This window comes from Palaemon carinicauda, chromosome 13 (genome assembly GCF_036898095.1).
Source record: "Palaemon carinicauda isolate YSFRI2023 chromosome 13, ASM3689809v2, whole genome shotgun sequence".
Taxonomy (NCBI): Eukaryota; Metazoa; Arthropoda; class Malacostraca; order Decapoda; family Palaemonidae; genus Palaemon; species Palaemon carinicauda.
The window spans coordinates 5,378,323-5,406,200 of record NC_090737.1 but is presented as its reverse complement, the minus strand read 5'-3'; the positions used below and the strand labels follow the sequence as shown (position 1 = coordinate 5,406,200).

Genomic DNA, 27,878 nt, shown 5'->3' with positions numbered 1-27,878 from the left:
ATATAAACTATAAAAAGACTCATGTCAGCCTGGTCAACATAAAAACATTTGCTGCAACTTTGAACTTTTGAAGTTCTACTGATTCAACTACCCAACTAGGAAGATCATTCCACAACTTGGTCACAGATTGAATAAAACTTCTAGAATACTGTGTAGTATTAAGCCTCATGATGGAGAAGGCTTGGCTATTAGAATTAAATGCTAACAAGCTGCGAAAGCGAAGAGCCTCTTTTTTTGGCACCTGCCTCTGGAATCTCGAAATAACAATGTCACCGGAGATACTTCTTGGTTAAGGAGAGGATTCAGATCTGGAAGTATGTATCTTTTAGACTCAACATAATCATAGAGTCCAGTAGTCTTACTGCTTGTCTTACTAATGGCCACTCCAGACACTCATACGGAGAAGCCTGCGTGTAGGAGTCTCCTTTGCACACAAGGCAAATCAGATGTGAACTTGCAGCAGTTGCGGCCCGACATGCCCAGGCACGTTCTCATGTATGGCATCCTCATTTAGACAAACGGAAACCTGAAAAGAATAAGTTAAAGTTTCATAATAGCCAGTAAAGGTATATGACATCTGTTCATCTCTGCGACTGATATCAAAGTATACCACTTTGATATCAGCCACAGAGATGAACAGACATTCTCACCTTGCTTTGTGAGTGGGGGGACAGTGCTTAGAGAGGGGGAGAGTGTTTACCTGCTGCCGACAGATCAGAACCAGTCGGTTATTGCCACGTCATTAAAAGTTTTAGTGGCAGTATTACAGCTTTGCTGTTATCATTCTCCTATGTACAGAATGAAAGTTTGTATTCGGGTAGGAACAAAGATGGAATTGAGAAAAAATTTTATCTATTGTATACAGAAAGATTAATTTAATGAATTAAATATAGTGTACCAACCTCTATCTCTGTAACTACTGCCTTTACGATACCCTCCACCCCACTCTCTTTCTTGTTTTTGCTGTTCAAAATATTTACTATGGCCCCATCTTCCATCTGGTGTTGGTGGTGAATGCTCCCTCTTGTTTTCACCTCCACCCCTTTCAGTGGATCTTCCTCTTTTACGATCTAAAGTGCCATTCCTTGAGCCTCTTTCATTTGAGTTGAATCTGTCACTGTCAGAAGAATCGCTCTCTTGTCTTCTAGAAAATCCTCTATTGTAGTCTTTATCTTGTTCTTTACTGTATCTGTCACTATATGAAAAAGGATTCTTATCTCTATGACTATAGCCAGATTTATGCTTTGTTCTTGATTGTGAACGAGAGCGTGACCTGGAAAATCGACTCCTTTCTGGGGACCTTGACCTACGTGCATCTTTCTTATTCCAGGACCCCTTAGCTCTTTCCTTTACTTCACTATGCAGCCTCCGTTCTCTTGATCTCGATCTGCTTCTACCCCTTGATCGTGATCTGCCACCTCTGTTATAGGAATATGAACTGGGTACATTTCTATCTTGAGATTTGGAATGCCTCCCTCGATCACGAGATCGTGATCTGGTTTGATTTCCTTTCCCTTTTACGTACGATTTTCTATCTCTTCCTGAAAACCTCTGAGAACTTGGGGATGAGGGACGTCGTCCAGGGCTAGGGGTGTCACTACTATTACTACTACTGTATCGACCCATTTGACCTAGAAAGTAAAAAAAAGCCAAAAGTAAAATATCAGTTTCATCTGTTATCATCATTAAAGTTACTAAAAAAAAAGGAAGTTTTTCATACCATACTACAGACTACTCCCATTATATCTACCAGTGTGAGACATTAGAGAAAAACATAAAAAATTTCCTGAAATATACATGCTTTTACAATTTACTGATTCTACATTATAAAATGAAGAAGCTGTTTTTAATAACTTTACTATTTTTAGAATATTGTAACAAGTAATGAAGTAAACAGACATATACTAAAGTTTTTGTTACACATATAGATTACTGCACTTCCTAGGATATCATAAAAAAAACGAGACATCAAGCCCATACAGTAATTCATATCCTTTTATGGTACATGAAAGGAAAATTTTTACTTACATTCTAGATAAATTTTAAGAAATAATTACACTATAAACTAAGATATGAAAATTGCTTCTAAATTTACAAATTTCAAAGCAAGGTAAATTAATTGGTATTTTTCATAGTCCCCTTATCCTTACTCCAGTAAAATAGGGATGTCTCTTTAGAGGCACTTGAATGGCTATTGATTCATTAATATGGTAGTTGATTAACAACAGAGGATGTGAAGGGGAAGCCCTGCCCACCCATCTGTCGCAAAATAAACCCTTTTGTCCTCAAGCCTAGGACTGAGCAGGGTGGTTGAAGTGGGAACTGACAAAAGTAATTTGCATTTTGCTTAACTATACAAACCTGTGTTCTTTACTATAGGAGTATAATAATAGCGAAGACTGGAATACGGCAGTTAAACATTAACCGAGGTGTAAACAACCGACAGGGTAGTTATCTTATCGGCAGCTCACTCTAAACACAACTGAATTGCAGCCGGGACTTATTAGGGGTGGTGATGGTCGGAAAGTTTAAGCGAAGGAGATCCCTTCTTGAGAATCGATTGGTCTAACCCCCAGAGAAGGTCCTTCTTGGAGTGTGGTCTTACCTCAGTTAACCTCTGGGGATTATCAATCAGACGAGACCAGTTCGAAGACTCGTTAAAACCTGAGGAGTTGTCGACAGGCCGAAGTACAGAATCTTGAACTGGTACACTTGTCCATCTCTTACCACATGCAGGAACTTCCTAGACGTCGGATGGATCAGGACATAAAAGAAAGCATCTTTGATATCCATTGTGACCATGAAATTTCTTGGTCGGACGGCTTGAATGACCATGGTTGCTGTCTTCATCTTGAACTCGATCTGCCTGATGAACAAGTTCAGGGCTGAAAAGTCAATAACAAGTTTCCAGCTTTCAGATGCCTTCTCAACAAGAAAGAGCTGACTGAAGAAGCAGAGACTCTCATCATCAACCTACAGGAGAGCATCCTTCTAGATCATCCTCTGAATTTCCTTTTTGGAGGGCATAATGTTCCTCCAAACTCACTCTGTTTGACAATGATGTTATTTGAGGAGGAATTAGAGGAGGAGGAGGGTTGATGAATGAGAGGTGGTAACCGGACCACAGGACATGGATGGTCCAGTCTTCCACACAGTCCAACTGCCATCTCCTACAATTCCTAGGCAGACATCCCCCACTGATCGTGAGGTGAAGGAATTTCCATTCCTAGTGATCGCTGTCCACCTTGATAACAAGGGGGATGACGAGAGGGCTGGCGAGTTCAGCGCTGGAAAGGTGCACTAGTGCGCACACCTGTAACAACACATAATGGTAAGGTAGGGTCTGCCTGATCTTATAGTGCGCTGGGAGCGCGCTAGCGAGGTAGCGCTCACCTGTGGTGCACACAAAGATGAAGTTTTGCATGCTAGTGAATGGAAGATGACCAACTCACTAAGGTGAGCTTTACGCATAGTCAAAAGAGCACGCAGACCCTCGTCAGGCAGAAAAGCTCGCCTTTCCACCTTGAGGTATTATGGTGCACAACACTATGCAAGACTCGTCCACAAGACTAGGATCTGCGTCTCTCCGAACATGCACGCTCTGGAGATAAGCACTCCTGCTCGCGCTTTTTCCACAAGGAGTGCAGATTTGCGCTCTAGGGGGTTAAGGCTGGACTGTTACTGTGCGCTAGCGTGAAGACAGAACAGCAGGTACTCCCTTGTAAGAGATAGAAACCCTGCGTGCAAGTTTTCAAAAATCTGACACTGCAAAGCGGCAACATTTTTACTGTGAGGGGTCGGGATTGCGAACACCCGCCTAATCTTATTGTCGTCTAGCTCCGAAAAGCTATGCCCCAAAGAGCTAGAGCAAAGCATGGAATAATCTAATACACGCTTGCAGAAACCCCGAGGCATGACCACTCAGGCGAAGGTCGTCTTTCCCATAAATGGGAAGGTCTTCTGACACCTGATGTTGACGAAGTGGCGGTCTCCTTCAAACCTAAGGGTTGTCCCAAGGTTAAAGCGTCACCGCTCCTATCTGATCGATCCCCGAGGGAAACCAATCGAGAAGGAGCTTAGGACAGAGATCAATGAGTGGAAGAATGAAGTCAAGGTTTCTTAGACTTCAAAGATGACCCCAAAGGAGAAGAATCCCTCTTCTACTTTTTCCACCTCCTACTAAATCTCTCTCTCTGGAAGGATGACCACGTACAAGGTTGTCCTGGGCAGCTCGGGCACAGTGAATGAGGATCTATCTCGACCAGAGACACGAAGGTAATGCACTTGCGCCCCTCAGGTGAGTCACGGACAAGTCCGCAAGACAACCTAGAAGAATAACAATTACAAAATGAAAAGAAAAAGCAAAAAAAAGATTAGTCTTATGACCAGTCAGTAAGAGCGATGGAGAGAGACGACATCCACTCTCAACCGAGCCAAAAACAAAAGAGACGAGACAACACAGGTGTGTGTGTTAGTGGGGTACCTGGAACTTCCCCTACGTCGCTGCTAACTAGCGGTGGGGTATTTACACCTTGCTAAAAGTCTTATGGCTAGTCTTCCAGCTTTGCCTAAAGTATATTCCCATTAGAGCGAAAGGGTTTGTATTTAGTGACAGAACAAAGACGATTTAGGCTGTTCCATAGAATGGGTAAATCCATGAGCAGTATGAACATTAGGCAAGGTACTAGCTTATGTGCATTGTGGTAAAATTGTAGGCTTGTCATTATTATGGTGTTTGGTTGTTGGATACGTAGGATCCAAACATAGTAGTTGAGTTCTCTAGGTAAAGGCTACCTGGTAGGCAACCTGAATCAACTTAGGAATATATTTGCAGTAAGCGTCAACACAATTAAGTGGTTGGGTAGAAATAGCAGCCGCATGGCGTGAATCTCTATTATGTGAAATGGCGTCATAGATATTACGCGGAGGAATACTCTCACACGCAGGAATGGCGGTGCATTCTGTGACAACAGCGTTTACAGATATGTCTGTCTGCGTATGAGGTGGAACTGTAATACATGTTGACACGCTCGGTGCCAACAAGTAAGTAGAGATGGTTGATACTTTGGCCTTCCGTACAGGCTGTTTTGACGGAGGAAGCAATGGTACTTTAACAATAGGGCCCAACCAAAGTTGGAGTTGTGGACGCTATCAAAGAGGTCTGAACAACGTCAACATAAGAGGGATAATTCTGGGACAAGCCTGGAGAATTCTTGTGAGGAGAGCAATACCAAGGAGCCCTGGGCTTGCAAGGGAAGCCAGACTCGTATGAATGAGTGGATGAAAGATAGGGATCTTCCAACAGGACCAACTCAGTACATTGGGAAATGACAGTCTCAACTCGAGTGTTAAATGAAGGGAGACTTTCACCACTTTCACAGGCGAAGCCCAAGAAGCGAAATGTTATCCTGCAGAAAATCTGCCATAAAGGGTTCACCACTATGTAAACTAGCAGGGGGAGAGGGAGATCGGGTACCAAGACTGGATCATGCACTGGAAGTGCAGAGGCCAGATTCAGGGGATCATTCTCTGGGAGTGACTCGTGATCACTTGGTCCATGGGACAATAATACATTCACAAAATTAGCATCATCAATAAGTACAGTAAAGGTAAATCATGGACGTCATCCTCTCTGTTACCCTGAGGGCTCAAGAAAAGGAGGAATGGAGTGGGGAATATCGGGTGTCGCAGAAAAAAGCTTGCATTACTTACTGTCACCAGAAGAAAACAGGGAAGGGGATCGATCATTTTTAGCTAGTGTCTTGTGACAAGAACGATATTTCCCCAACTGGGAGGATAGCCACTCCCTACAATACTCACATAGAGACTGAATGAAACATCGTTTACCACGGAATGAAGGGCAGAAGGGATGTGGCTCTATCTCTATCACAGGTAGACTACCCAACTCACGAAGGTGCCACAAGGGTGACCATCACAGCCAGGGTAAGTCCGCATAATACTAGCAACAGTAGACAAAGCAAAAAGGCACAAAAAGCACTGTAAAGGTAATCCAGTGTGGAGCGTTGTCATGATCATGGAACAGCAAGAGAAACGAACTCAACACAACGACCAGGAGAAGAGTGAAGCTTGCCTTGCAGTAGTGCGTAGCATTGCTCAGTAGTGAAGTTGCTTAGTAACCTATTACAGTTACCAGCTAAGCACCCCTTTTTCTTTGGTCTGGTCATAGAAAAATGTTATTTCTATTACTAAAATAAATTTTTGAATATACTTACCCGATGATCATGTAGCTGTCAACTCTGTTGCCCGACAGAAATCTACGGTCGGGATACGCCAGCGATCGCTATACAGGTGGGGGTGTACACAACAGCGCCATCTGTGGTCAGGTACTCCAGTACTTCTTGTCAACAAGACCTCAATTTTTTCCTCGGTCCACTGGTTCTCTATGGGGAGGAAGGGCGGGTCATTTAAATCATGATCATCGGGTAAGTATATTCAAAAATTTATTTTAGTAATAAAAATAACATTTTTCAATATTAAACTTACCCGATGATCATGTAGCTGATTCACACCCAGGGTGGTGGGTGGAGACCAGTATACATGTTAACAAAGAAGCTAAGTATCCCGTATTTCATTTTTATTAGTTATTCAAAATAACAATAAAAAATAAATAAGTACCTGGTAAGGAAGTCGACTTGAACCATTACTCTGCCTTTAATAAGTACGTCTTCCTTACTGAGCGTAGCGGTCCTCTTAGGATGCTGAACGACTCTTAGGTGGCTAAAGTATAAAGGGCTGCAACCCATACTAAAGGACCTCATCACAACCTTTAACCTCGGCGCTTCTCAAGAAAGAATTGACCACCCGCCAAATCAAAAAGGATGTGGAAGGCTTCTTAGCCGACCGTACAACCCATAAAAAGTATTCAAGAGAAAGGTTAAAAAGGTTATGGGATTATGGGAATGTAGTGGCTGAGCCCCCACCTACTACTGCATTCGTTGCTACGAATGGTCCCAGGGTGTAGCAGTTCTCGTAAAGAGACTGGACATCTTTGAGATAGAATGATGCGAACACTGACTTGCTTCTCCAATAGGTTGCATCCATAACACTCTGCAGAGAACGGTTCTGTTTGAAGGCCACTGAAGTAGCCACAGCTCTCACTTCATGTGCCCTTACCTTCAGCAAAGCAAGGTCTTCTTCCTTCAGATGAGAATGTGCTTCCCTAATCAGAAGCCTGATTTAGTAAGAAACTGAGTTCTTAGACATGGAAGAGAAGGCTTCTTGATAGCACACCAAAAGGCTTCTGATTGTCCTCGTAAAGGTTATGACCTTTTTAGATAGTCCCTAAGAGCTCTAACTGGGCAAAGTACTCTCTCCAGTTCGTTCCCCACCAAGTTGGACAGGCTTGGGATCTCGAACGACTTAGGCCAAGGACGTGAAGGAAGCTCGTTTTAGCAAAAAACCGAGCTGCAAGGAACATGTAGCCGTTTCAGATGTGAAAACTATGTTCCTGCTGAAGGCGTGGATCTCACTTACTCTTTTAGCTGTTGCCAAGCACACGAGGAAAAGAGTTTTTAATGTGAGGTCCTTAAAAGAGGCTGATTGGAGAGGTTCAAATCTTGATGACATAAGGAACCTTAGGACCACGTCTAGATTCCAGCCTGGAGAGGATAACCGACGTTCCTTTGAGGTCTCAAAAGACCTAAGGAGGTCCTGTAGATCTTTGTTGGTGGAAAGATCCAAGCCTCTGTGGCGGAAAACCGCTGCCAACATACTTCTGTAACCCTTGATCGTAGGAGCTGAAAGGGATCTTACGTTCCTTAGATGTAACAGGAAGTCAGCAATCTGGGTTACAGTGGTACTGGTTGAGGAAACTGCATTGGCCTTGTACCAGCTTCGGAAGACTTCCCATTTAGACTGATAGACTCTGAGAGTGGATGTCCTCCTTGCTCTGGCAATCGCTCTGGCTGCCTCCTTCGAAAAGCCTCTAGCTCTTGAGAGTCTTTCGATAGTCTGAGGGCAGTCAGACGAAGAGCGTGGAGGTTTGGGTGTACCTTCTTTACGTGAGGTTGACGTAGAAGGTCCACTCCTACAGGAAGAGTCCTGGGAATGTCGACCAGCCATTGCAGTACCTCTATGAACCATTCTCTCGAAGGCCAGAGGGGAGCAACCAACGTCAGCCGTGTCCCTTTGCGAGAGGCGAACTTCTGAAGTACCCTGTTGACAATCTTGAACGGCGGGAATGCATACAGGTCGAGATGGGACCAATCCAGCAGAAAAGCATCCACGTGAACTGCTGCTGGGTCTGGAATCGGAGAACAATACAACGGGAGCCTCTAGGTTATCGAGGTAGCGAACAGATCTATGGTTGGCTGACCCCACAGGGCCCAAAGTCTGCTGCAAACATTCTTGTGAAGGGTCCACTCTGTGGGGATGACCTGACCCTTCCGGCTGAGGCGATCTGCCATGACATTCATATCGCCCTGAATGAACCTCGTTACCAGCGTGAGCTTTCGATCTTTTGACCAGATGAGGAGGTCCCTTGCGATCTAGAACAACTTCCACGAATGAGTCCCTCCCTGCTTGGAGATGTAAGCCAAGGCTGTGGTGTTGTCGGAGTCCACCTCCACCACCTTGTTAAGCTGGAGGGACTTGAAGTTTATCAAGGCCAGATGAACCGCCAACAGCTCCTTGCAAATGATGTGAAGTGTCCTTTGCTCCTGATTCCATGTTCCCGAGCATTCCTGTCCGTCCAAAGTCGCACCCCAGCCCGTGTCTGATGCGTCCGAGAAGAGACGGCGGTCGGGTTTCTGAACAGCCAAAGGTAGACCTTCCTTGAGAAGAAAGCTGTTCTTTCACCACGTTAGAGTAGACCTCATCTCTTCGGAAACAGGAACTGAGACCGTCTCTAGCGTCATGTCCTTTATCCAGTGAGCAGCTAGATGATACTGAAGGGGGCGGAGGTGGAGTCTCCCTAACTCGATGAACAGGGCCAGCGATGAAAGTGTCCCTGTTAGACTCATCCACTACCTGACTGAGCATCGGTTCCTTCTCAGCATGCTCTGGATGCATTCTAGGGCTTGGTAGATCCTTGGGGCCGACGGAAAAGCCCGAAAAGCTCGACTCTGAAGCTCCATACCCAGGTAGACAATGGTCTGGGATGGGACGAGCTGGGACTCCTCTAAATTGACCAGGAGGCCCAGTTCCTTGGTCAGATCCATAGTCCATCTGAGATTCTCCAGACAGCGACGACTTGTGGGAGCTCTTAAAAGCCAGTCGTCTGACGGAGCCGGACACAAAATCATGGTACTGCTGCACAGTCTGTGAACTGTCAACCATGGGGAAGCGAGGAAGTACAGCGACAACCCGAAACTGTCTAGACTGTCTGGGTAGTACAGACAACTCCTTATCGGGTTGCTGAGGTTGCCGCACTGCGTCACAACAAGTCACCTCTGCTGGTTGTTGAACGTCTTCCCAGTGACACACTGACTCCGTAAACAAAAATCCTCTAACAAGGACTAAGCTTGGACTGCATGTCTTGCAACAAAGCTCAAGGTCTATGGGAGCAGGTGTGGCAACAGACGGGGTTAGCGACTGAAGCGGAACTATTACCCTCCCTGGAAGCATGTTATGCTTAAATAAAAGTCCATAGGAGGCTAAGCAGCTTAAGGCTCCTCTCCAAATGACAGAGTCCTCAAGGGAATATCAGAAGGAGGGAGAATAGCACTTTCTCATCTACAGGAACCATATCCGAGAAAAGCTAAGTTCTCTCAGTGAGGGTTTCACTGGTGCAAAAGCAGCAGACCAGAAGGCAACGTTATGAAACTGCTTGACAGTCTTGTGAGTTGGCAACAACCAAAGATGTGTGATTGAGGAGCATGCGGTAAGGTATGCAGAGCATGCTGTAAGGTATGCAGAGCATGCTGTAAGGAATGCAGAGCATGCTGTATGCTATGCAGAGCATGCTGTAAGGTATGCAGAGCATGTTGCATGGCATGCGGCTTATGCTGCATGGGATGAGGCTCATGCTGCAAGGGATGAGGCTCATGCTGCATGGTATGAGGCTCATGCTGCATGGGATGAGGCTCATGCTGCATGGGATGAGGCTCATGCCGCATGGGTTGAGGAGGATGCCGCATAGCATGAGGCTCCTGCCTCATGGGTTGAGGAGGTTGCCGCATAGCATGAGGCTCCTGCCTCACATGAGGCTCCTGCCTCATGGGTTGAGGAGGATGCCGCATAGGATGAGGCTCCTGCCTCATGGGTTGAGGAGGTTGCCGCATAGCATGAGGCTCCTGCCTCATGGGTTGAGGAGGATGTCGCATAGCATGAGGCTCCTGCCTCATGGGTTGAGGAGGTTGCCGCATAGCATGAGGCTCCTGCCTCACATGAGGCTCCTGCCTCACATGAGGCTCCTGCCTCACATGAGGCTCCTGCCTCATGGGTTGAGGAGGATGCCGCATAGCATGAGGCTCCTGCCTCATGGGTTGAGGAGGTTGCCGCATAGCATGAGGCTCCTGCCTCACATGAGGCTCCTGCCTCACATGAGGCTCCTGCCTCATGGGTTGAGGAGGTTGCCGCATAGCATGAGGCTCCTGCCTCACATGAGGCTCCTGCCTCATGGGTTGAGGAGGATGCCGCATAGCATGAGGCTCCTGCCTCATGGGTTGAGGAGGTTGCCGCATAGCATGAGGCTCCTCATAGTGCTGGAACCCGGCAACTCCCGATGCGGCAGCTCACGCATTAAAGCAGGAGGCGCAGCAAGAACATGCGTCTGGCAGGGTGGACTGCGCATCGGAGGTGGAGCTCTCACAGGTGGAGGGTGGGAGCAGGCAGCCGCAGTATCTGCTGAGCGCACAACCTCGGCGGGTTGTAGGTTAACAGGCTGCATTGTCAACCTTCCAGCATGATACTCCTGTATGAAGGAGCAAGCTGAGACTGTATATTCTGCAGCATGGACCACTAGGGTCTATGAAAGACAACAACAAACGGAGCTACTGTCCGTTGTGACTGAGGGTCTAAAACAGCTGGTGCGGCAACAGACGGAGTTACTGCCTGTTGCGGTACCACCTTGCCTCTCTGGGAGGTGTGCAGTTGTCGTACTGCAGCAAGTCCGAACTGACCCAGTGGCTACACCTAGGCCGTTGGACTTGCGCGGAAGGGACCGACTTGCACTTAAAAGCTGCAAGATTTGGTCCATGGTTTCTGCGAGAAACCTCTTCCGCAGACGAGGAATAAATGGGCTCTCTCGTCTTTGTGTGGGTGGGGTGATCACGTCGGCAACGTGAGTGGATACACCCGAAACCACGGAGGGAAACGTCTGTTCGTCGATCAAGGCCTGATGAACCCATAAGTCCTTCGACGTTACTTCTCCCCTGGGCTTGGGAGCTTGTAAGAGGTCCCAGACTAGGCGAACAACTGGCACGAACAGACGAACCCTCGAACGCAACACTGTAACACTTTGCGCTTATCACTTTATCACTTTTGATTTTCTGTTTGCACTTATTTCACTGAACTCGAAACTTTAAGTGGTTTGTACCTGAAACACGCAATCCTATCCTTCATTAAAAGTTAGTAATTGCGAAAACAGTATTACAATGTAACAGAAAAACATAATGAAAGATAAAGAATCAGTGGCTGGAAAAGAGACTAAACACTAGATCAAATAAACTACGTTGAAAATCTCTCACCGCATAAAGCCTGGGAACAAGAATAAAACTCTAGAAACGTTTTACCTTCTTCCCCTAAAGAGACTAGGGAGAAGAGCAAAAACGATAACAACGTTACCCGCTTGAACGAAACGTTTATCCTCCTCTCTCTCCCTCCGTCTCTATCTCTCTCTCTCTCTCTCTTGACTTAGAACCTGAGAGAAGAGCCCAATTATATATATCGTTAAAACATATTATTTGTTAAAGGAAAAAAACTGAAAGATTTCCCAAATAAAAAGTTCCTTTATTAGAATTAAAACCATTTAAGCTAAGAAAGAATGAACAAAACGCTAGAATCGGTTTACTCTTACTGCAACGTGAAACCGTGAATACTCTCTCTCTATCGTAACGATAGAGCTCAAGTTGAACGTTCTGAACGTCAACAACTGCGGAGACAAAACAAAACGTTAGTTCAACTTTGAAAACAGTACGAGACTATCAAAGAAAATCTTTCAAAAACATTAAAATTAAAATAGCATAAAATCTTAACAGGAAAAACGATATGACGGGCTCAATGTTAATTGACTTCGGTTCCAAGTAATGACCGCCTACTATTAGGAAAGGTCGCATATAAACAAACATAAAAATTAATTTTTATAAGTTAATAATAAAAGGAAGTTAATCGAAGAGGCCTATAAAAGGTGGAGAGATATAAAATAAATCTATAACTTTGTAAGCAAAATTAAGAAAGAGAGTCTATACTCTCTTCGACACCAACACTTCCGTCTAAGGGAAGGGTCGGCCATTTAAAAGTGAAAGAGAGTCCATACTCTCTTCGTCACCATAATTAAATCAAATTAATTCCAAAAGCTTGCTAAGCTAATGATAAAGCTTCCTGAATAGCGAAGGCTAAACTCTAGAGCAAATACATCACCAAATCGTGAACAATAACTCCAGAATCAACAGCGTATCCAAGTAGGTCTTGCCGGTGGCACGACAGAGGAAAAATTGAGGTCTTGTTGACAAGAAGTACTGGAGTACCTGACCACAGATGGCGCTGTTGTGTACACCCCCACCTGTATAGCGATCGCTGGCGTATCCCAACCGTAGATTTCTGTCGGGCAACAGAGTTGACAGCTACATGATCATCGGGTAAGTTTAATATTGAAAATTGACATAGGAGTAAACCCATATAAATGACTCAAAAGTTTGTAACCGCATAGGACTAAAATAGCTTTATAACACAGTATTTCAGATAAAAATAAACAACATTTCCAAAATAAAGAAAATCAGTTTGTCAAGTATTGTAATATGAAAGTTTACACCTCTCCTAATCATCTACACACCCCCAAAAAGCCAACTAATGATTATTTTATGCAAATAATAGAAAGTTGCCAAAAGAGAATGGGCACAGTAACACACAATCAGTTTCTCAAAAGTAAACAATGAACTTAGAATATGAAATGGTGTTCATATGCTTCTTGATCAATACAAAAGTTATTATGGTCCAGCTACCGAGGTGTATGTACGATAACGATCACCTGTATGTGTGATGACACATATGCCCCATAACTCCCTTATTTTCAACTCTATCGCAGACTTGTACTGTATAGAATGAAAACTTTCAAGAATGATGTAAATACCCCAGGTAAGTTCTTAACAGATACAACTAGAATTATTTTAAAAACCAGCAAAATCGCTATGAAATTTATAAGTCGAATGAGCTCTGTACCCTGACGCACACTCTCTTCCGTAGTTCCCGGAATTCACCATAGATGATATTTTGATAAATTTAGCAGGGGTCTAATGATGGAATACTGAACTAATCGGTGGTCGTGGCAATTTGAAACAACCCAATCTGACTGCACTTGACCTGGGAAATTGCTGGAGGGCTTTTTTTTTTTTTTAATCCAATCAGATTCCGATGTTTCCAAATTCAAACAGGGTAATGGGAGCATCAAGCGTGGGTTGGGCATGCTCATTCTCAACCTACGAGAAGCAAAGATGGTAACATGACAAATTCGAAGATAATTTGTATTTTTCCTAACCATACAAACCTTAGCTATTTACAAAGGGTTACCTTTTAGCGCAGCTGAAATGGCGAGCCATTAGAATTTAACGAGGGTGTATTACCCCCGCGCTAGTTAGCGGGGGGGTAGGGGAGTGGTAGCTAGCACCCCTCCTCCCTCTCACACACAGGTGAATGCTCACTTTCACTTAGAGGTAGGACTTGTCTTGGGGGACAGGGCTGGCGGGCAAATATGTGTAAATAGCTAAGGTTTGTATGGTTAGGAAAAATACAAATTATCTTCGAATTTGTCATTTGTTCCGTAACCGAAATACAAACCACGCTATTTACAAAGGGTGACTTACCCCTTAGGTAGGGTGGAAAGTCCCCAGCCATACTGGCTTTGGCTTTACCCGGGGACTAAGAATCCGAGTGAGTCGCACTCGAGAAAAGGAGTCACTGCACCTCACAAGTTCCTTGCTCCGCAAGGAACCATGTGGCCTACGTAAGCTTGTGTGTGAAGGAAGAAGTGTGACCCGTCCTAGGCAGTTGACCTGGAGTTCCAGAAGGAACTCTGGGTTAGGACGTTCCCAATACCACCTCGTCAGGGTATGGGGGACGCGACAGTATTGATTCAATACTCGGAACACAAGGAAGCATGGTTTACCTGCAGAGGTTCGAGGTCAGCTATGCAGAGACCAGGATGCTGCTTCCCCGTAGAGGGGATGATGAAGAAAGAAGTAAGGGCCAGACATACTTCTTTCGTTCATGCAGACTAAAACCTGATAACAATGCCCTCAACCTTCTGCTACCTGTCCAAAAAGGAGCCTGAGGTTAGACCAGCTGTTGTGTAGCCACCACAGAGCGATAGAAAACGTATCGAGACTCCTGTGGGTCACGCCCTGCAGGAAGCGGGCTGCGAAGGTCATTAGACGCTTCCAGACTCCAGCTTGTAGCACCTGCATCACAGAGTAGTATTACTCGAAGGCGAGGGACGTTGCGATGTATCCAACATCGTGCTGTAGGGCGCCGTGACGGGGGAGGGTCTGGAGACAGGTCGAGATGAATGTCCTTGAGTCCGTGAGAGGTATACAGTGAACTCTCGCTACTTCGCGGTTCGACCATCGCGGATTCACCACTTCGCGGATTTTTTCCATAACCCATATATATACAGTAATATATATATATATATATATATATATATATATATATATCTAAAGTAGGAAGATGTGATGTAGTTCTAAGGGAAAAGTATGGGAAATATGTCTGGGTAATAAGCAAAGCTCTACCTCCAGTTTGTTTCTTCATTATGATCAGAGATAAACGTAAACAAAAAATTGGTTGCCATTTTTTATCGTGCTTTTTAGCGTGTTTAGGAAACGCATGATATAAAATCGCCTTTAATATTTGTGCCTGTTTTAGTTTAGGGTACTGTAGTACATGCATAAAGTGTTCTGTACATTAAAGGGTAGTTTGTTAACAGTACTACGTACAAGGGAAGGTTTTAAAAGTCTGAATATACATGTTGAATAAATAGGTAAATATGGTGTCACTACTTCGCGGATTTTCACCTATCGCGGCCGCGTCTGGAACCTATCTACCGCGATAAACGAGGGTTCACTGTACTGGTGACTCTCCCCCATGTCCTCCTTGTGCTCCCAAATCGGCTGCAACTGAGGACAAACTGCAGCTGTTCCCAGCGCTAACCTCTCGATTCCTTTACTGGCAAGAAAGAGAAGGTCTTGGGACATCAGATACAGAATGGAGACTCGAAATCTTGAATGAATCGGACCGAAGGGCCGGGACCCCCAGATTGAGTCTAGCCAACAACTCAGGAGCGAGCCTGAATGTTGCCTTCCCCTCTTCCTTAGAAAGGGGGGAGTCGTAAGAGACCAAGAAGATTGCTTACACACTGGCCGTGGCCAGAGTGAGCAGGAGACCCAAGGCGGAATACAATCCGAGGCCTGTCGTAAAGGGTCTTGAGAAGATCTCTTAAAGGACTAAAAGTCCGAGCCATGCTCCAAGTTGGAGGTCTTCCTCCGACTAGGGCAGGGACGATCGTAGCTTCGCATGAGCGAGGATAGATCCAGCAGGCAGGAAAAAGTTATTCCTTTAAGCCTGAAGGTCAGGGAAAGGCTGAGCGACAGGCTTCATTGCCGAGAGCGGAAAGGAGTTTCCTCCCGCCAAAAGGCAATAAGACCGTTATTGCTGGAGAAGAGGCCTCAAGGGAAGAGGTATATCTCCCACGGCACCAACCACCTTAGACTCTTCACTTTGCCTGGGAGACCCCTGTGGATGACTATCGCAGATGACGCGACTGTAGCGGGTTGTCTCTTCTTGAGGAGGAGGCGTAGTGTCTCCAGGCATGAAGCCGAAGTGACACCCCGGTTCGGGAGAGATGTCGCAGTGTGGTTGCTTGAGTAGTTTGCGCCGTGGGAGAAGCTCTCCCGGGAGTTCCGTCAGGGGAAGCAGAGGGTCCAGAAACCGTTCTGCGCATAGTCCCAGTGGAACTCTCCCATTGAAAGGTTGACAGACAACCTGGTCTTGTTGAGACCCATTGTCCACAGACAAAAAGGAGGGAAGACGCAGGCGTCGAAGTTGTCTCACCATCACCGGAATGCATCTTGCCAGAGTCTCGGGGTCTGAGACTGGGGGGAAGAATAGCGGAAGCTTGAGGTTCCAAGCTGTCGCGATCAGGTCCCCCAAACCAGTACTTGCTGGTTACCCAAGGTCAAAGACCCCCAGGTACACTCTCTCTACGAGGCTCTGCTCGGATAGTCTGAGAGAACATTCCCCTGCCTGGAATGAGAGAGCCAATGGTGGTATTGAGAGAATCTCAATCATCCCGGTATCTCTACTGCAAGATGTGAAGGTGTGAAAATGCGTCCCCTGCTGGTTAGAATACGCCAGAATCATGAAGTCGACGCGCACGGGGCGACTCGGCAGGAGCTGTAGGATCTGTAGAGGGGCCAGACTAAGGCCCCTAAGCCTGCCTGAATGATGGAGAGGTATCCTTCAGGTCTTGACCATAGGCCTGGACCGGAACATGCCCCCCCCCTTTCCTTTGACGAGTCCGAGAACCGCATCAAGAATGTGGGGAAAGGACGAGAATATCCACTACCATCAAGAGGCTCCATAGGTCAACACCCATTTCAGGTCTAATAGTTCCGCTGGTCCCATAGGGGCCAGGAAGTCCGGTTAAACATTGCCTGAAGCCACCGGAACTTGGATCGCCCCACATGGAACTTATCCTGAGGCGACCGTTCGGACTATAGACGGGTCAATGAGGAAAGGAGAACTAGGAAACGTTCCAAGGTAGGGCTGAAAGCTCTGCTTGACTGAGAACAGGTACTGCGACTCTCCTCAGTCTTGCCACAGTCAACCGAAAGGAAGGCTCGGAGGATGTGGTAACAGAATCTGGCGTCCCCAGGTGGTCACCCATCCAAGTACCGACGTTGCTTAACCTCGCTGGACGGACGAGAAGCGGGGTTTCCAACGTGGTAAGGCCGTTGACTCAATATCATGGCCAGATACTCCAGATGTTGAGGCAGAGGAAGAGAAGGCTCCAAGCAAAATACCATGAGCCCACACTCATGGTAAGCATCCGGAAGCTTGTCCCGGCGCTGAAGAAGGTCGAACCCGAGCCTACCGGAGTTGACCAGCCCTCCAAACAGCAGAGGAGGCGGAAGCCTGCACCTGAGCGGCCAAGAGGAAGGCAGGGAGAGTTCTCTGGGGAAACAAACCTGCTATGCCACGGCGGGATAGCCACACTGCATCATAAGCAGGAATACTTGCAGTCTAGGCTGAATTCGACGAGCACCCTGGAAGATGGATGGAATGGAAACTGAAAGTACCCGTCCTTCCGATCCAGGGTTTAAGGAGTCCTGTCGCCTCGTTACCAGTCTGATCGATTCTGCTGGTCTACGCTGGCCGAAGTTTGTTCGACAAACTTGATCAGGGCTGAGAGGTCGACTACGGACATCCCCTCTAAGATCCTTCCTTACAAGAAAGGATCGACTGAGGGGGCCGGGGGTGAAGCCGTCGATGATCCTAAGGAAGACCTTCGCCTAAGGTATGGATCATTCTGCCCAACCGGGCAACTCTGCTGACGTTATGGCATACAGGTTCAGAGACACTGAATTCGCTGACAGAGACGGCAGGCGCGATATCCTTGGCTAATCACAGAGATTGTGCGGGAATGGGCATCGGGAAGCTGTCATTCGGATGAGTAACCTTAAGCATCCTCCCAGCGAAAAACCTGCAATCCTAGAGTTCGTGAACTCCTTTTAGGACTGTGCCTCCCCGGGGGAGTCTCCCGTGCCATCTGTTCCTGACAGGAGGAAACTGCAATTGGACACCTTGTCCCAGTTGTCGTAGCCGATAACTTAGGCCGACGTGGTTGAAAGAAAAGGGCGCTGGAGCCCTGCAGAGTCTAGAAGAAAGCGCCTTGGAGGAGTGAAACCGGAAGTCGATTTCCTCCGCACAGCAGCTGTCTAAGTCTCTGTCCTTGGGCACAAACAAACTCTTCTCAAGGATGGAAGGGTGTCTGAGGTCGTCGACCTCCACAGATGAGACACCTGAAGGAAGCCCTCAGTCAGCGCGTCCAGATGGTACAACATCGAGCTTGTCCGCAAGTTAGATACTTAACGACGAAAGGCCAAGGTGCCTGAGCTCGAGAGGAGGAAAGTACCCCTGATCTTCCTGTAGCTTCCTTGAACCAAACCTCGGGCCGTAACCGAGGAGGGAAAGAACCTGGTAAGCTCCCAGAGGAAGGGGTAAGCAGTCACCCCTTGTCCGATGGAGAAATCTCGAACGGAAAGCCCCCCCGCCAAAAATCCTTCCAGGGAATGACGGGGAAGGGCTAACCCAGGTTCAGGAAAGAGGAGCGTTGCTCAGATCTCCCTTAAGTTTCTCCTATTCTTGCAAGTGCCATGCTCTGCGTTTACGGGGTGAGGCCGTGTTCTGGAAATACGCTCCAGAAGAACTCGCCAGGCTGGCCATGCTGCGAAAACGGAATCGTGGTCGCAATCGCCCTGGAGCTCGCGCGACGGTAATTCAAAGATTTTCGCGTGGGCGAACGTGGAAGCGCCCATGCGCGGTAACGCAAACGAAGGTGAGCGAAGGAGCGCAGAAGGAGGGCGGGCGTGGTAGGAAGGGCGAGAGCTGGTGGTCGGCGAGCGATAACCCATAGACGAGCAATGGATACTGCAAGAAATAAGCCGACGTTTGTGCGAAGAAACACTGTAGGTTCGCGCGACGGAACACCATCCGTCCGCGCGATGGAAAAACCGTTGGTTCGCGCGTGGGCGAACATTGGAGAGCATGGGCGCGGACGCGCATGAGCGTAGACGTGCAGGCACGTGGGCGCGCAGGCGAATGGTCGCGCGGGCGAGCGGGCGCGCAGGCGAGCGGTCGTGAGGGTGGGCAGGTGGATGAGAGCGAGTCCGAGGCGGCGAACGCAAGCGTTAGCGCGATGGCGAGGAAGACCGCTGGCAATATGGATCAACAAGCGATCGGTGGTGAGCTGGTGAGCGCTAACGCGCAGGTTGGCGATGACGCGTTGTGTTATGCCGACGCGATGGTCGAGCAGCATGCGCAGGTGAGCGATCGTGCGTTGGCGAGCAGTATGCGAAGGTGAGCGATCGCGAGCAGCATGTGCAGGAGGGCGATCGCGCGATGGTGATCAGCATGCGCCGGGTCGCGCGATGATGATCAGTATGCGCAGGGTCGTGCGATGGTGATCAGCATGCCAGGGTCGCGCGATGGCGATCAGCATGCGCAGGTGGGCGGTCGCGCGATGGCGAGCAGCATCTGCAGGTGGGCGATCGCGCGATGGCGAACAGCGTCCGCAGTTGAGGGTCGCGCGATGGTGATCAACATGCGCAGGGTCGCGCGATGGTGATCAGCATCCGCAGGTGTGCGGTTGCGCGATGGCGATCAGCATCCGCAGTTGAGGGTCACGCGATGGCGATCAGCATCCGCAGTTGAGGGTCGCGCGATGGCGATCAGCATCCGCAGTTGAGGGTCGCGCGATGGCGATCAGCATCCGCAGTTGAGGGTCGCGCGATGGCGATCAGCATCCGAAGTTGAGGGTCGCGCGATGGCGATCAGCATCCGCAGTTGAGGGTCGCGCGATGGCGATCAGCATCCGCAGTTGAGGGTCGCGCGATGGCGATCAGCATCCGCAGTTGAGGGTCGCGCGATGGCGATCAGCATGCGCAGGTGAGCTAGTAGCTGGCGAACCATGTTCCTTCAGAAGTGTTGGAGAACGTTGGCGTGCCGGCTGTAACACACGCGGGCGATCCGGAGATCGCTGGCGAGCTGATGATCGCTGACGAGCAGAAGGCTACGCGTGGAAGCCAGCGCATAGAAGAAGAGTCCTTGACCTCGACCTGAACCGAAGTTCTAGATCGCGAGGGCGAACGTGGGCGCACAGGGCGCGTAACCGGAACCAACAGGAACAGCAGGGATGATCATCTTGAAAGCGCTGACGAACAGGAGAGCGCTGATGAGCAGAAGAGCGCCTGTGCGCTAACACTGAGCAGGAGCAGGAGAGAACACAGCAGAAGGGCGCGCAGGGAAACCCTGACACGCAAGGGAAGAACCCCCGTGGGGGCAACCCTTTGCCCCGAAGGGATCGTTGTCCGCCGGGAGACTGATGTCCGTCGGAAGACCGCTGTCCGTCGGGAAGACCGTTGTCCGTCGGGAAGACCGTTGCCCGTCGGAAGACGAGATCAGACTGCTTTCCATCTGCACCAAGGCGGAAGATCGAGAAAAAGGAGTTGTAGGCTGCAAACGGAGATCCAAAAAGGCGCCTCAAGCACCCTTATAGGGGGATGAGAGGCCCTTACGACGAGGCGGACGGTGGGCCTTACGGCGAGGGAGGCCAACAGCAACAGCAACAGAAGAAACCTCCGAAGAGGAGTCTCTATGAGTGTACTCTCTCGCGAACGAAAGAGAAACACTTCGTAGAAGAGACTAGTCAGCCAGTGACCTAAAAGGAGCAATCCTCCGAAGAGGAGCTCCTGCAGTTGCCCAGCCCCTTGAGCGAAACTGCAGGTGCGACCGCTCAGCACCAAGAGCATAGTCGCACGAAAAAAAGGCAAGAGAAGAACCCCCCAAAAGGGGAAAAACTCAAGCCTGGACAGGAAAAACTTCCCTCGGAAGGAAAGTTACCCGCCCAAGGAGGCAAGCCTCCTGAGAGTTCTAAAATGAACTGGAGAGCTGTCCGTCGTCACGGGAGTACTTCCAGTAGAAGGAGACACGCCCCTGACGAAAATACAAGGGGGGAGGCAGCAACAGCCGAATCCCCAGGACTCAACCAGACAGCTCACACCGTTGCCATATTACAGAAACGAACTAGATTGGTAACTGTAAAAAAATAAAACAAATAATATCAGTACACATTCATTCCCCCGGGAAGGCTCCGAAGAGGAATCCCGAGGGAAAGGAAACAAGAATTACACAACAGGCACGTGCCCTCACAACCACTTACACTCACGGAAGGAGAGCTGTAACCAAAACAGAATTATAACAATTATAATTATGTAACTATGTAATTATGTAATTTAAAAATGAATGAACACTAAAGAAAGAACGAAAACCCCGAAAGGAATCGTTCTACAAGCTGAAAAACAAAAAACAACTACAATTAGATTCATAACTAATTGAGACAAACGTACGGCTTAGCAACCCCCCCCACACGGAAAGGAAGCTACAAGGGCGTAGTAACACGTAGTACTTCTTATTTCTATACTCAAATATATATACAAACATGAAAACATGTTTACATATATATTGAGTAAATGAAAAGTAAGCGATTAAGTAAAGACAAAACAAACAATGGCTGCCAAGAGAGGACCAAGACAGAGACGTCTGTCACAGTCCGAGCCAAAAGTGAAAGTGGGCATTCACCTGTGTGTGAGGGGGAGAAGGGGTAGCTAGCTACCACTCCCCTACCCCCCCGCTAACTAGCGCGGGGGTAATACACCCTCGTTAAATTCTAATGGCTCGCCATTTCAGCTGCGCTAAAAGGTAACCCTTTGTAAATAGCGTGGTTTGTATTTCGGTTACAGAACAAATATCAGTTCTAGAGTGAAGATACTTGTAAATAGTTTTATAATTCAATTAATCTAAAAATTTTAAGGATTGTGAAGTTTACTGAGAGTAATGACTTTACAGCTTATTTATAAAAGATATGACTCCTGGAGAATTATTCCAGAATTTGTTCAAGATGTTGTTTTGGGTTTAATGTATTATAACTATGATGGAAAATCAACACACAATGGCAAACCCATATTTTTTTTGGCGGTGTTCTAATAGTTCAGGCAGTAGGAAATTAATGCCCCTAAACATGGAAGCTTTCTTTTGAGATACAAACTATATTGCGAATATGTGTTTTATTATTTTAGCCTGTTTTGTAGATACAGTAGTACTGTATACCTCAAAATATAATTGGCCCCTTCTACAAAGGTTTTGTATCAAATACGCTCGTGGACTAGTACAACTTCTGCCTAGACGTATGTGTGGATATTTCAACGATGGACAGCAAGAAGATTGGAATTCCAGAACATATCGTAGAGATAGACAGGGGTAAGTTCAGGAAACGGTAATACAATGTTGGTAGCAGGGTCAATGGCAAATGGGTGTTCAGCGAGATTGACAGAGAAACACGTGACTTTTTCAGGGTTGTTATGAATCGTTCAGAAAAGACATTGATCCAGATACTATTAGAATACTTTCATCCTAAAACTACCAAAATTTCAAACTGTTGGAAGGATTATAATAATACCAAGGATAAATCTCTTCAACATTGCACTGTTAACCATAGCGTTAATTTTGTGAGTCCAGATGATCAGAGTGTACACACCAATTCGTTGAATCGCAGTGGCGAGTCCTTAAAAGGTTTGTACTACCAAAATTCTGGACACAGAAACATTTGTATGATAGCATCTTTGCTATGTACATTATTCAGAAATGCTATTTGAAGGATAGTGGGTGTACACTGAAGGCATTCCTGGAATCAATCAAGTGTGTTTATCCGCTCAATATCCGTGATTCCGAAAGTCTTAGTCCGTTCCAACACCTTATTCTTTCTCCTTTGATAATTGTCCCTCTTCCATGAAGCTAAACCAGGACCTGAAGCAATGTAATTACAGCTGTATTTGTTCTGTTAATACATAGAGCGATTGTAGTTCGCTGGGACATGTGTAAACTTTATTAGTACTTGTGGCATATTTTTCCTTTGTGAAATATGATTATGCTACCTAGCTAGGAGTGAAGTGAATTGCAAACAAAACTATGTAAACAAAAAACACTGCAGTCTAAGAGGAATCGGCCCCCGTTGGGTAAGTAGGTAAGGAAACGGCTTGTAGGTTAGGTTAAGTGGGGAGCTAAGGTTAGGTAGTGTTCTTGATTCGAGGTTTAGCAGAACAACAGACAAGGGTATTGTACAGTGGTACAACAGCCCCGACTTGCGAACAACTAGAAAATGGGAAGAAAATTCCCATTTTCTATGACCGCAGGAGGTCCTGACTGTCGTTATACAAAGGCTCCCAAACACCACAAGTCACATGGAGAAAAATGTCAAAATAGCCAGCACTTGTACATATCTTATCAGGAATATCAGTTCCGCTAAAAATTAAAGTATCATATACCAACTAAAACGAGTTTCATCCAAATATAGTCTTCAGAATTATTCAAGTTGTCTCAATGTACAAGGACTCCTCTCATTTCCCTCAGTAGGGTTAATGTACTAATGTATAAACTTAACCTAAAAGCTAACCTTTAGAATATGGGTAAGACCCACTAGCTTGGCAGTAGATAAAAGAAACATTTCCAGTTATAAAGAGATTCTATGCTGAGATAAAGCATTCGTATAACTTGGTCTGGGGATCAGGTCTACCTCTAACTCAACGGGTGAGAGTAGTCACGGCCAATGCTAAAAACTAAACTATGATTAAATTAAACGGTAAAGCTCTGATAACATACCTGAATCAAGTCCAATTACGTCTTCATAAGACCTATTTAGGTCATCTCGTTGAACATCTACAAATAGACAGTAGTCTAATGTGCGTTGAGCTGACCCAATGACTTTGTTTACAATTTGCAAAAGCAAGTTTTTGTGCATAAGCGTTTGTCTATGGAACTGCTCTCTACAGACAATAAAATCAATACTATTTTTACGTGCTTAACTTGAATGTATTAAGTTATTAGAATACTTCACTGTAGATTATTTTATAAATTCTATAACTTTATTTTACCTAAATTGTTCAGTTATTATCCTTAATAACGAGACAATTAAGTCTCAGTAACTGATTGAAATAAAAGAACAGTTCTTGAAAAAATAAACATAACACTCATTTCCCCAAACAGGAAATGTTCTGTTTAAGGAAGAAGGAATAGAAGAAAGAAAAGAATATATAATACAGATGTGGAAAAGAGATAATAAAATAAGATAACTAGAATAAAGAGTGAATAAGGAGTTGCCGATGGAAAGACGAATCCCTTTGCACAGCAACAGTTTTTACGAAAGGTTTGGCTATCGTGCATGCTGAGCAGTTGAAAGTGGACAGTGACATTCTAGTATGAAGTAAAATCTTATTAATAAAACATTACTAGAGACAACCACCGAAATACACCTTATGTTCAGCTTCTGTATTTTATTTGGTAATTTTTACGTTTTATATATTATAATAAAGTATTGCATTATATAATATTACATTATATAATCCTTTGAATTCAATTTACAATTAACTTCCTTTTATCAATGATGGATTTGCACTTACTTTCCTTGGAATGGATATAAATTATCTGTGTAGGCCTATCTGGTACTAGCTGAGCTACAGCCATAGCTATAGGCTGTATGTGCTACAACCATAGCAAGATACTGTAGGATGCTATAAGCCCAAAATCTTATTATCCAGTTCTTGGTCGAATACACACCTGATAGCATTTTTTTTTATTTACATTTCCCATTACACCATTTAAGAGACGATATAACTTATTGCTTACATAAGTCTTTTAATTCTTTAATGAGTTGTGTTTGGTGAGTAGAACAGTTAGATAAATGAGAACTATAGTCATTTTATTTAGTGAGGCAGATTTGCATCGACTCACCCTTTTAGCTCGGAAAAGTTTCCTGCTATCTGATTGGCTAGAATGATCTTGTCCAACCAATCAGCGATCAGGAAACTTTTCCGAGCTAAAAGGGCACCCCTGCGAGTCTGTGCAAATCTGCCTCACTAAAAAAAAATTGACTATAGTTCTCCCACAAAGTCCATTCCAGATGCGTATGAGTATTTAAGTACTTCTCAGATTTCTCCCCCTATGGAAACCCTAGTAAATATATAAATCTAAGAACTGCTCAGTCTTTAAGGTTCACGCTAGGTATTTAAGGGGTGTTTCTTGTCTTCAGAAGCTACGTAGTTCAACTACAAACTAATAAAAATCTATCCCTTGCTTAGAAGCTTTTGATTAGGGTCTTTCAAAATTGCTAGTCCTTTTTATTCTTAGATATCCCATACTAAAGGGACCACCACTAACACAAGTGATGCACAGATAGAGAAACTGTTATGCCTTTATCTTAATGTGTAAATGAAGCACAAATGCAATATAATGAAAATAAGAAGATATGTATACGAATGTTTAAAAAAATGGAAGAAGAGCGACAGTATAGAAACAATATAATAGGACAATATATGAAGCAAGAATTGCTGAAGTACCGAAGAGCAACATTGGGAGTGCCGTTACTGACTCTTGACTCTGCAGATTCTACACAGTTTACTGACACAAAATCTTACTGAGAAAGTTGATAATCTAGCGAAGAGTATTGATTAATCGGTCAAGTTATATCATCAAACACTGGTGGCTACAAAAAAATGAGGACATGTGCTGAAAAGGTTAAGGAAAAATGTAATAGTAATCAAATCAGTACAATCATCGACTTAAAACATCGACAGGAAAATGAGGCTGACAAAGTATTCAAATTTATATCAATTCTTGATACAAGATCAACTTCTAATGGAAATGGTGGTGTAAATTTCGCTGATGACAGGATTAGAGCGAAGCCGTGAATAAGATTCCAAGCATGGTCGCGATACCGAAACGAGAAAAAAATGGCAAACCAAACCGAAAAAAAATAATTATATGTGATGTATTCAGTGATGAAGATGATGTAGTTAATGCTTTGATTCATAGGAATCGTTGTATGGATCCGAGTCAGAATATAGAAATCAGTCTTTTCTTCAATAAAAACCCAGCAGATGGGACTACCCACTTCATGCTGAAATGTGATCCTGAAATTCGAAAAGGCTATTCGTAATAATGGTGATAATGTTATGTTAAGATTGTGCATGAATAGCATACGTGATAGGTTAAAAGCAGTATGGGGAAAGTGGAGGGAAGTAGCAGGGGTGGAATGTGATAAGAAAATGCCAATGAAGGTAAATATCAAGATCTGTAGCACAGTTTAAGATACTGAACCAAAATGAACCAAAATATCTAAAAGAATGCCTGAACAAACTAGAACTAGAAACAAATGTTACCATAAGACACATGAGTGACAAACATAGACTACCTGAACCAAGAACAAATAGTAAATTTGGTGAAAGGGCTTTTAGCTACTGTGCGCCTAGACATTATAATAAACTGCCAACTGAAATAAAGGACCTAAAGGGAGCAATTGAATTTAAGAAGAAACTAAAGACATTACTGTTCACAAGATCATATGATTTGGAAGATGCTACAATCAAAGAATTGTATAAGTTATAATGAAAATGTTTCGTTAGATGATTGATATGGACCCGCCCGAGAGGTAGTTCACTCGACTTCAGTGGAGGGTTGGATTTAAACCCAAAACAAGTAAACAGTGATAAGACCAGTGTTAATGTATGGATCAGAAAAGAGAAAGCAAAGCTTGGGAGAGTAGAGATGAGAATGCCAAGGTGGATTATACGAATATCACTGCTTGAAAGATTGGAAAATGATAAAATAAGAAGAATGGCAGGTGTAGTAAAGATTGTAGAGTTGATAGGAGTGTCACGACTGAGATGGTGTGGCCATGTGTTGAGGATGGATGGTGGGGAGGGAGTGAAGAGGGCTTAGGAGGAACCTGTTAAGATCAAGAGAGAGGCAGAGAATTAGACGGCGAGATAAGGTGAAGGATGACATGGAGAGAAGAGGTTTGTTGGAAGAGGATGCCTTTGATAGAAGGCATTGGAGATGACACATCAGGCAACCGACTCTTTAATGCAGGGATAACAGATTTGGAAGAAGTAGAAGAAGAGTTTCATTCATTCACACCCTCCACCCTTTGCCACCCGTTCAGATACTACCACTAGAGAGTTATGGGGTCTTTTGACTGGCCAGACAGTACTACATTGAATCCTTCTTTCTGGTTATAGTTCATTTTCCCTTTGCCTACACACACACAGCTAATAGTCTGGCATTTTCTTTACTTATTCTCCTCTGTCCTCATACACCAGACAACACTAAGATTACCAAACAATTCTTCTTCACCTAAGGGGTTACTGCACTGTAATTGTTCAGTGGCCTATTTCCTCTTGTTATGGGTAGAAGAGACTCTTTAGTTATGATCAGCAGCTCTTCTAGGAGAAGGACACTCCACAATCAAACCATTGTTCTCTAGTCCTGGATAGTGCCATAGCCTCTGTACCACGGTCTTCCACTGTCCTGTGTTAGAGTTTTGCTTGAGGGTACACTCGGGCACACTGTTGTCTTTTTTTTCTCTTCTTCTTGTTTTGATAAAGTTTTTTATAGTTTATACAGGAGATATTTATTTTAATGTTATTACCGTTCTTAAGAATTTTATTTCTCCTTGTTTCCTTTCCTCACTGGGCTATTTTACCTGTTGGAGCCCCTTGGCTTATAGCATCCTGTTTTTCCAATAGGGTTGCAGCTTAGCAAGCAGTGAAAATAATAATAATAATACTAATAATAATAATAATAATAATAATAATAATAATAATAATAATAATAATAATAATAATAATAATAATAATAATAATCTAGAGTTCTTGACAAAGTACAGTAGCAGTAGATCAACCAGTGCTTCGCAGACCATTAAACTTTTTCTCGTACGTAGTAACTATAAATACTTGAACAGTCAGAATAGATGTTTGTCTTTGCTCGACGTGCCGAAATTTTTTCCTATACTTTGCTCGAATGGCAAATCAATACGCTCTATCAAATTTCCTTAAATATTTGTTGCATCTTTTATGTGTTTATCTTCATTCCTTGCTGTG

The 27,878-nt window shown here is 45.1% G+C and overlaps 2 protein-coding genes across 2 annotated transcripts in view; one reads left to right on the top strand and one right to left on the bottom strand.

Annotated features, from left to right (window-relative positions):
- Positions 1–506: 506 nt before the first annotated feature.
- LOC137652563 (splicing regulatory glutamine/lysine-rich protein 1-like) lies at positions 507–23,761 on the bottom strand. Its single transcript, XM_068386052.1, has 3 exons — positions 23,605–23,761; positions 903–1,631; positions 507–526 (listed from the first exon to the last, which is right to left on the bottom strand). Exons 1-3 carry the CDS (start codon positions 23,741–23,743, stop codon positions 507–509), a joined length of 888 nt encoding a protein of 295 aa, XP_068242153.1. The 5' UTR covers positions 23,744–23,761.
- Positions 23,762–25,493: 1,732 nt separating this feature from the next.
- LOC137652561 (glutamate receptor ionotropic, kainate 2-like) overlaps positions 25,494–27,878 on the top strand; it is a 24,963-nt gene continuing 22,578 nt past the window's right edge. The window contains exon 1 of the mRNA XM_068386051.1: positions 25,494–25,644. Coding sequence (XP_068242152.1) covers positions 25,494–25,644 — 151 coding nt within the window. The remainder of the gene's footprint in view (positions 25,645–27,878) is intronic.

What these genes read in the sequence shown, in the direction of transcription:
- LOC137652563 (XM_068386052.1), bottom strand. Translation starts at nt 23,743, where the DNA reads ATGCACAAAAACTTGCTTTTGCAAATTGTAAACAAAGTCATTGGGTCA. An exon ending in CGTAATTGGACTTGATTCAG is followed by an intron (nt 1,632 to 23,604) that starts GTATGTTATCAG and finishes TTTACTTTCTAG; the next exon opens with GTCAAATGGGTCGATACAGT. An exon ending in CAGTAGTTACAGAGATAGAG is followed by an intron (nt 527 to 902) that starts GTTGGTACACTA and finishes TATTCTTTTCAG; the next exon opens with GTTTCCGTTTGTCTAAATGA.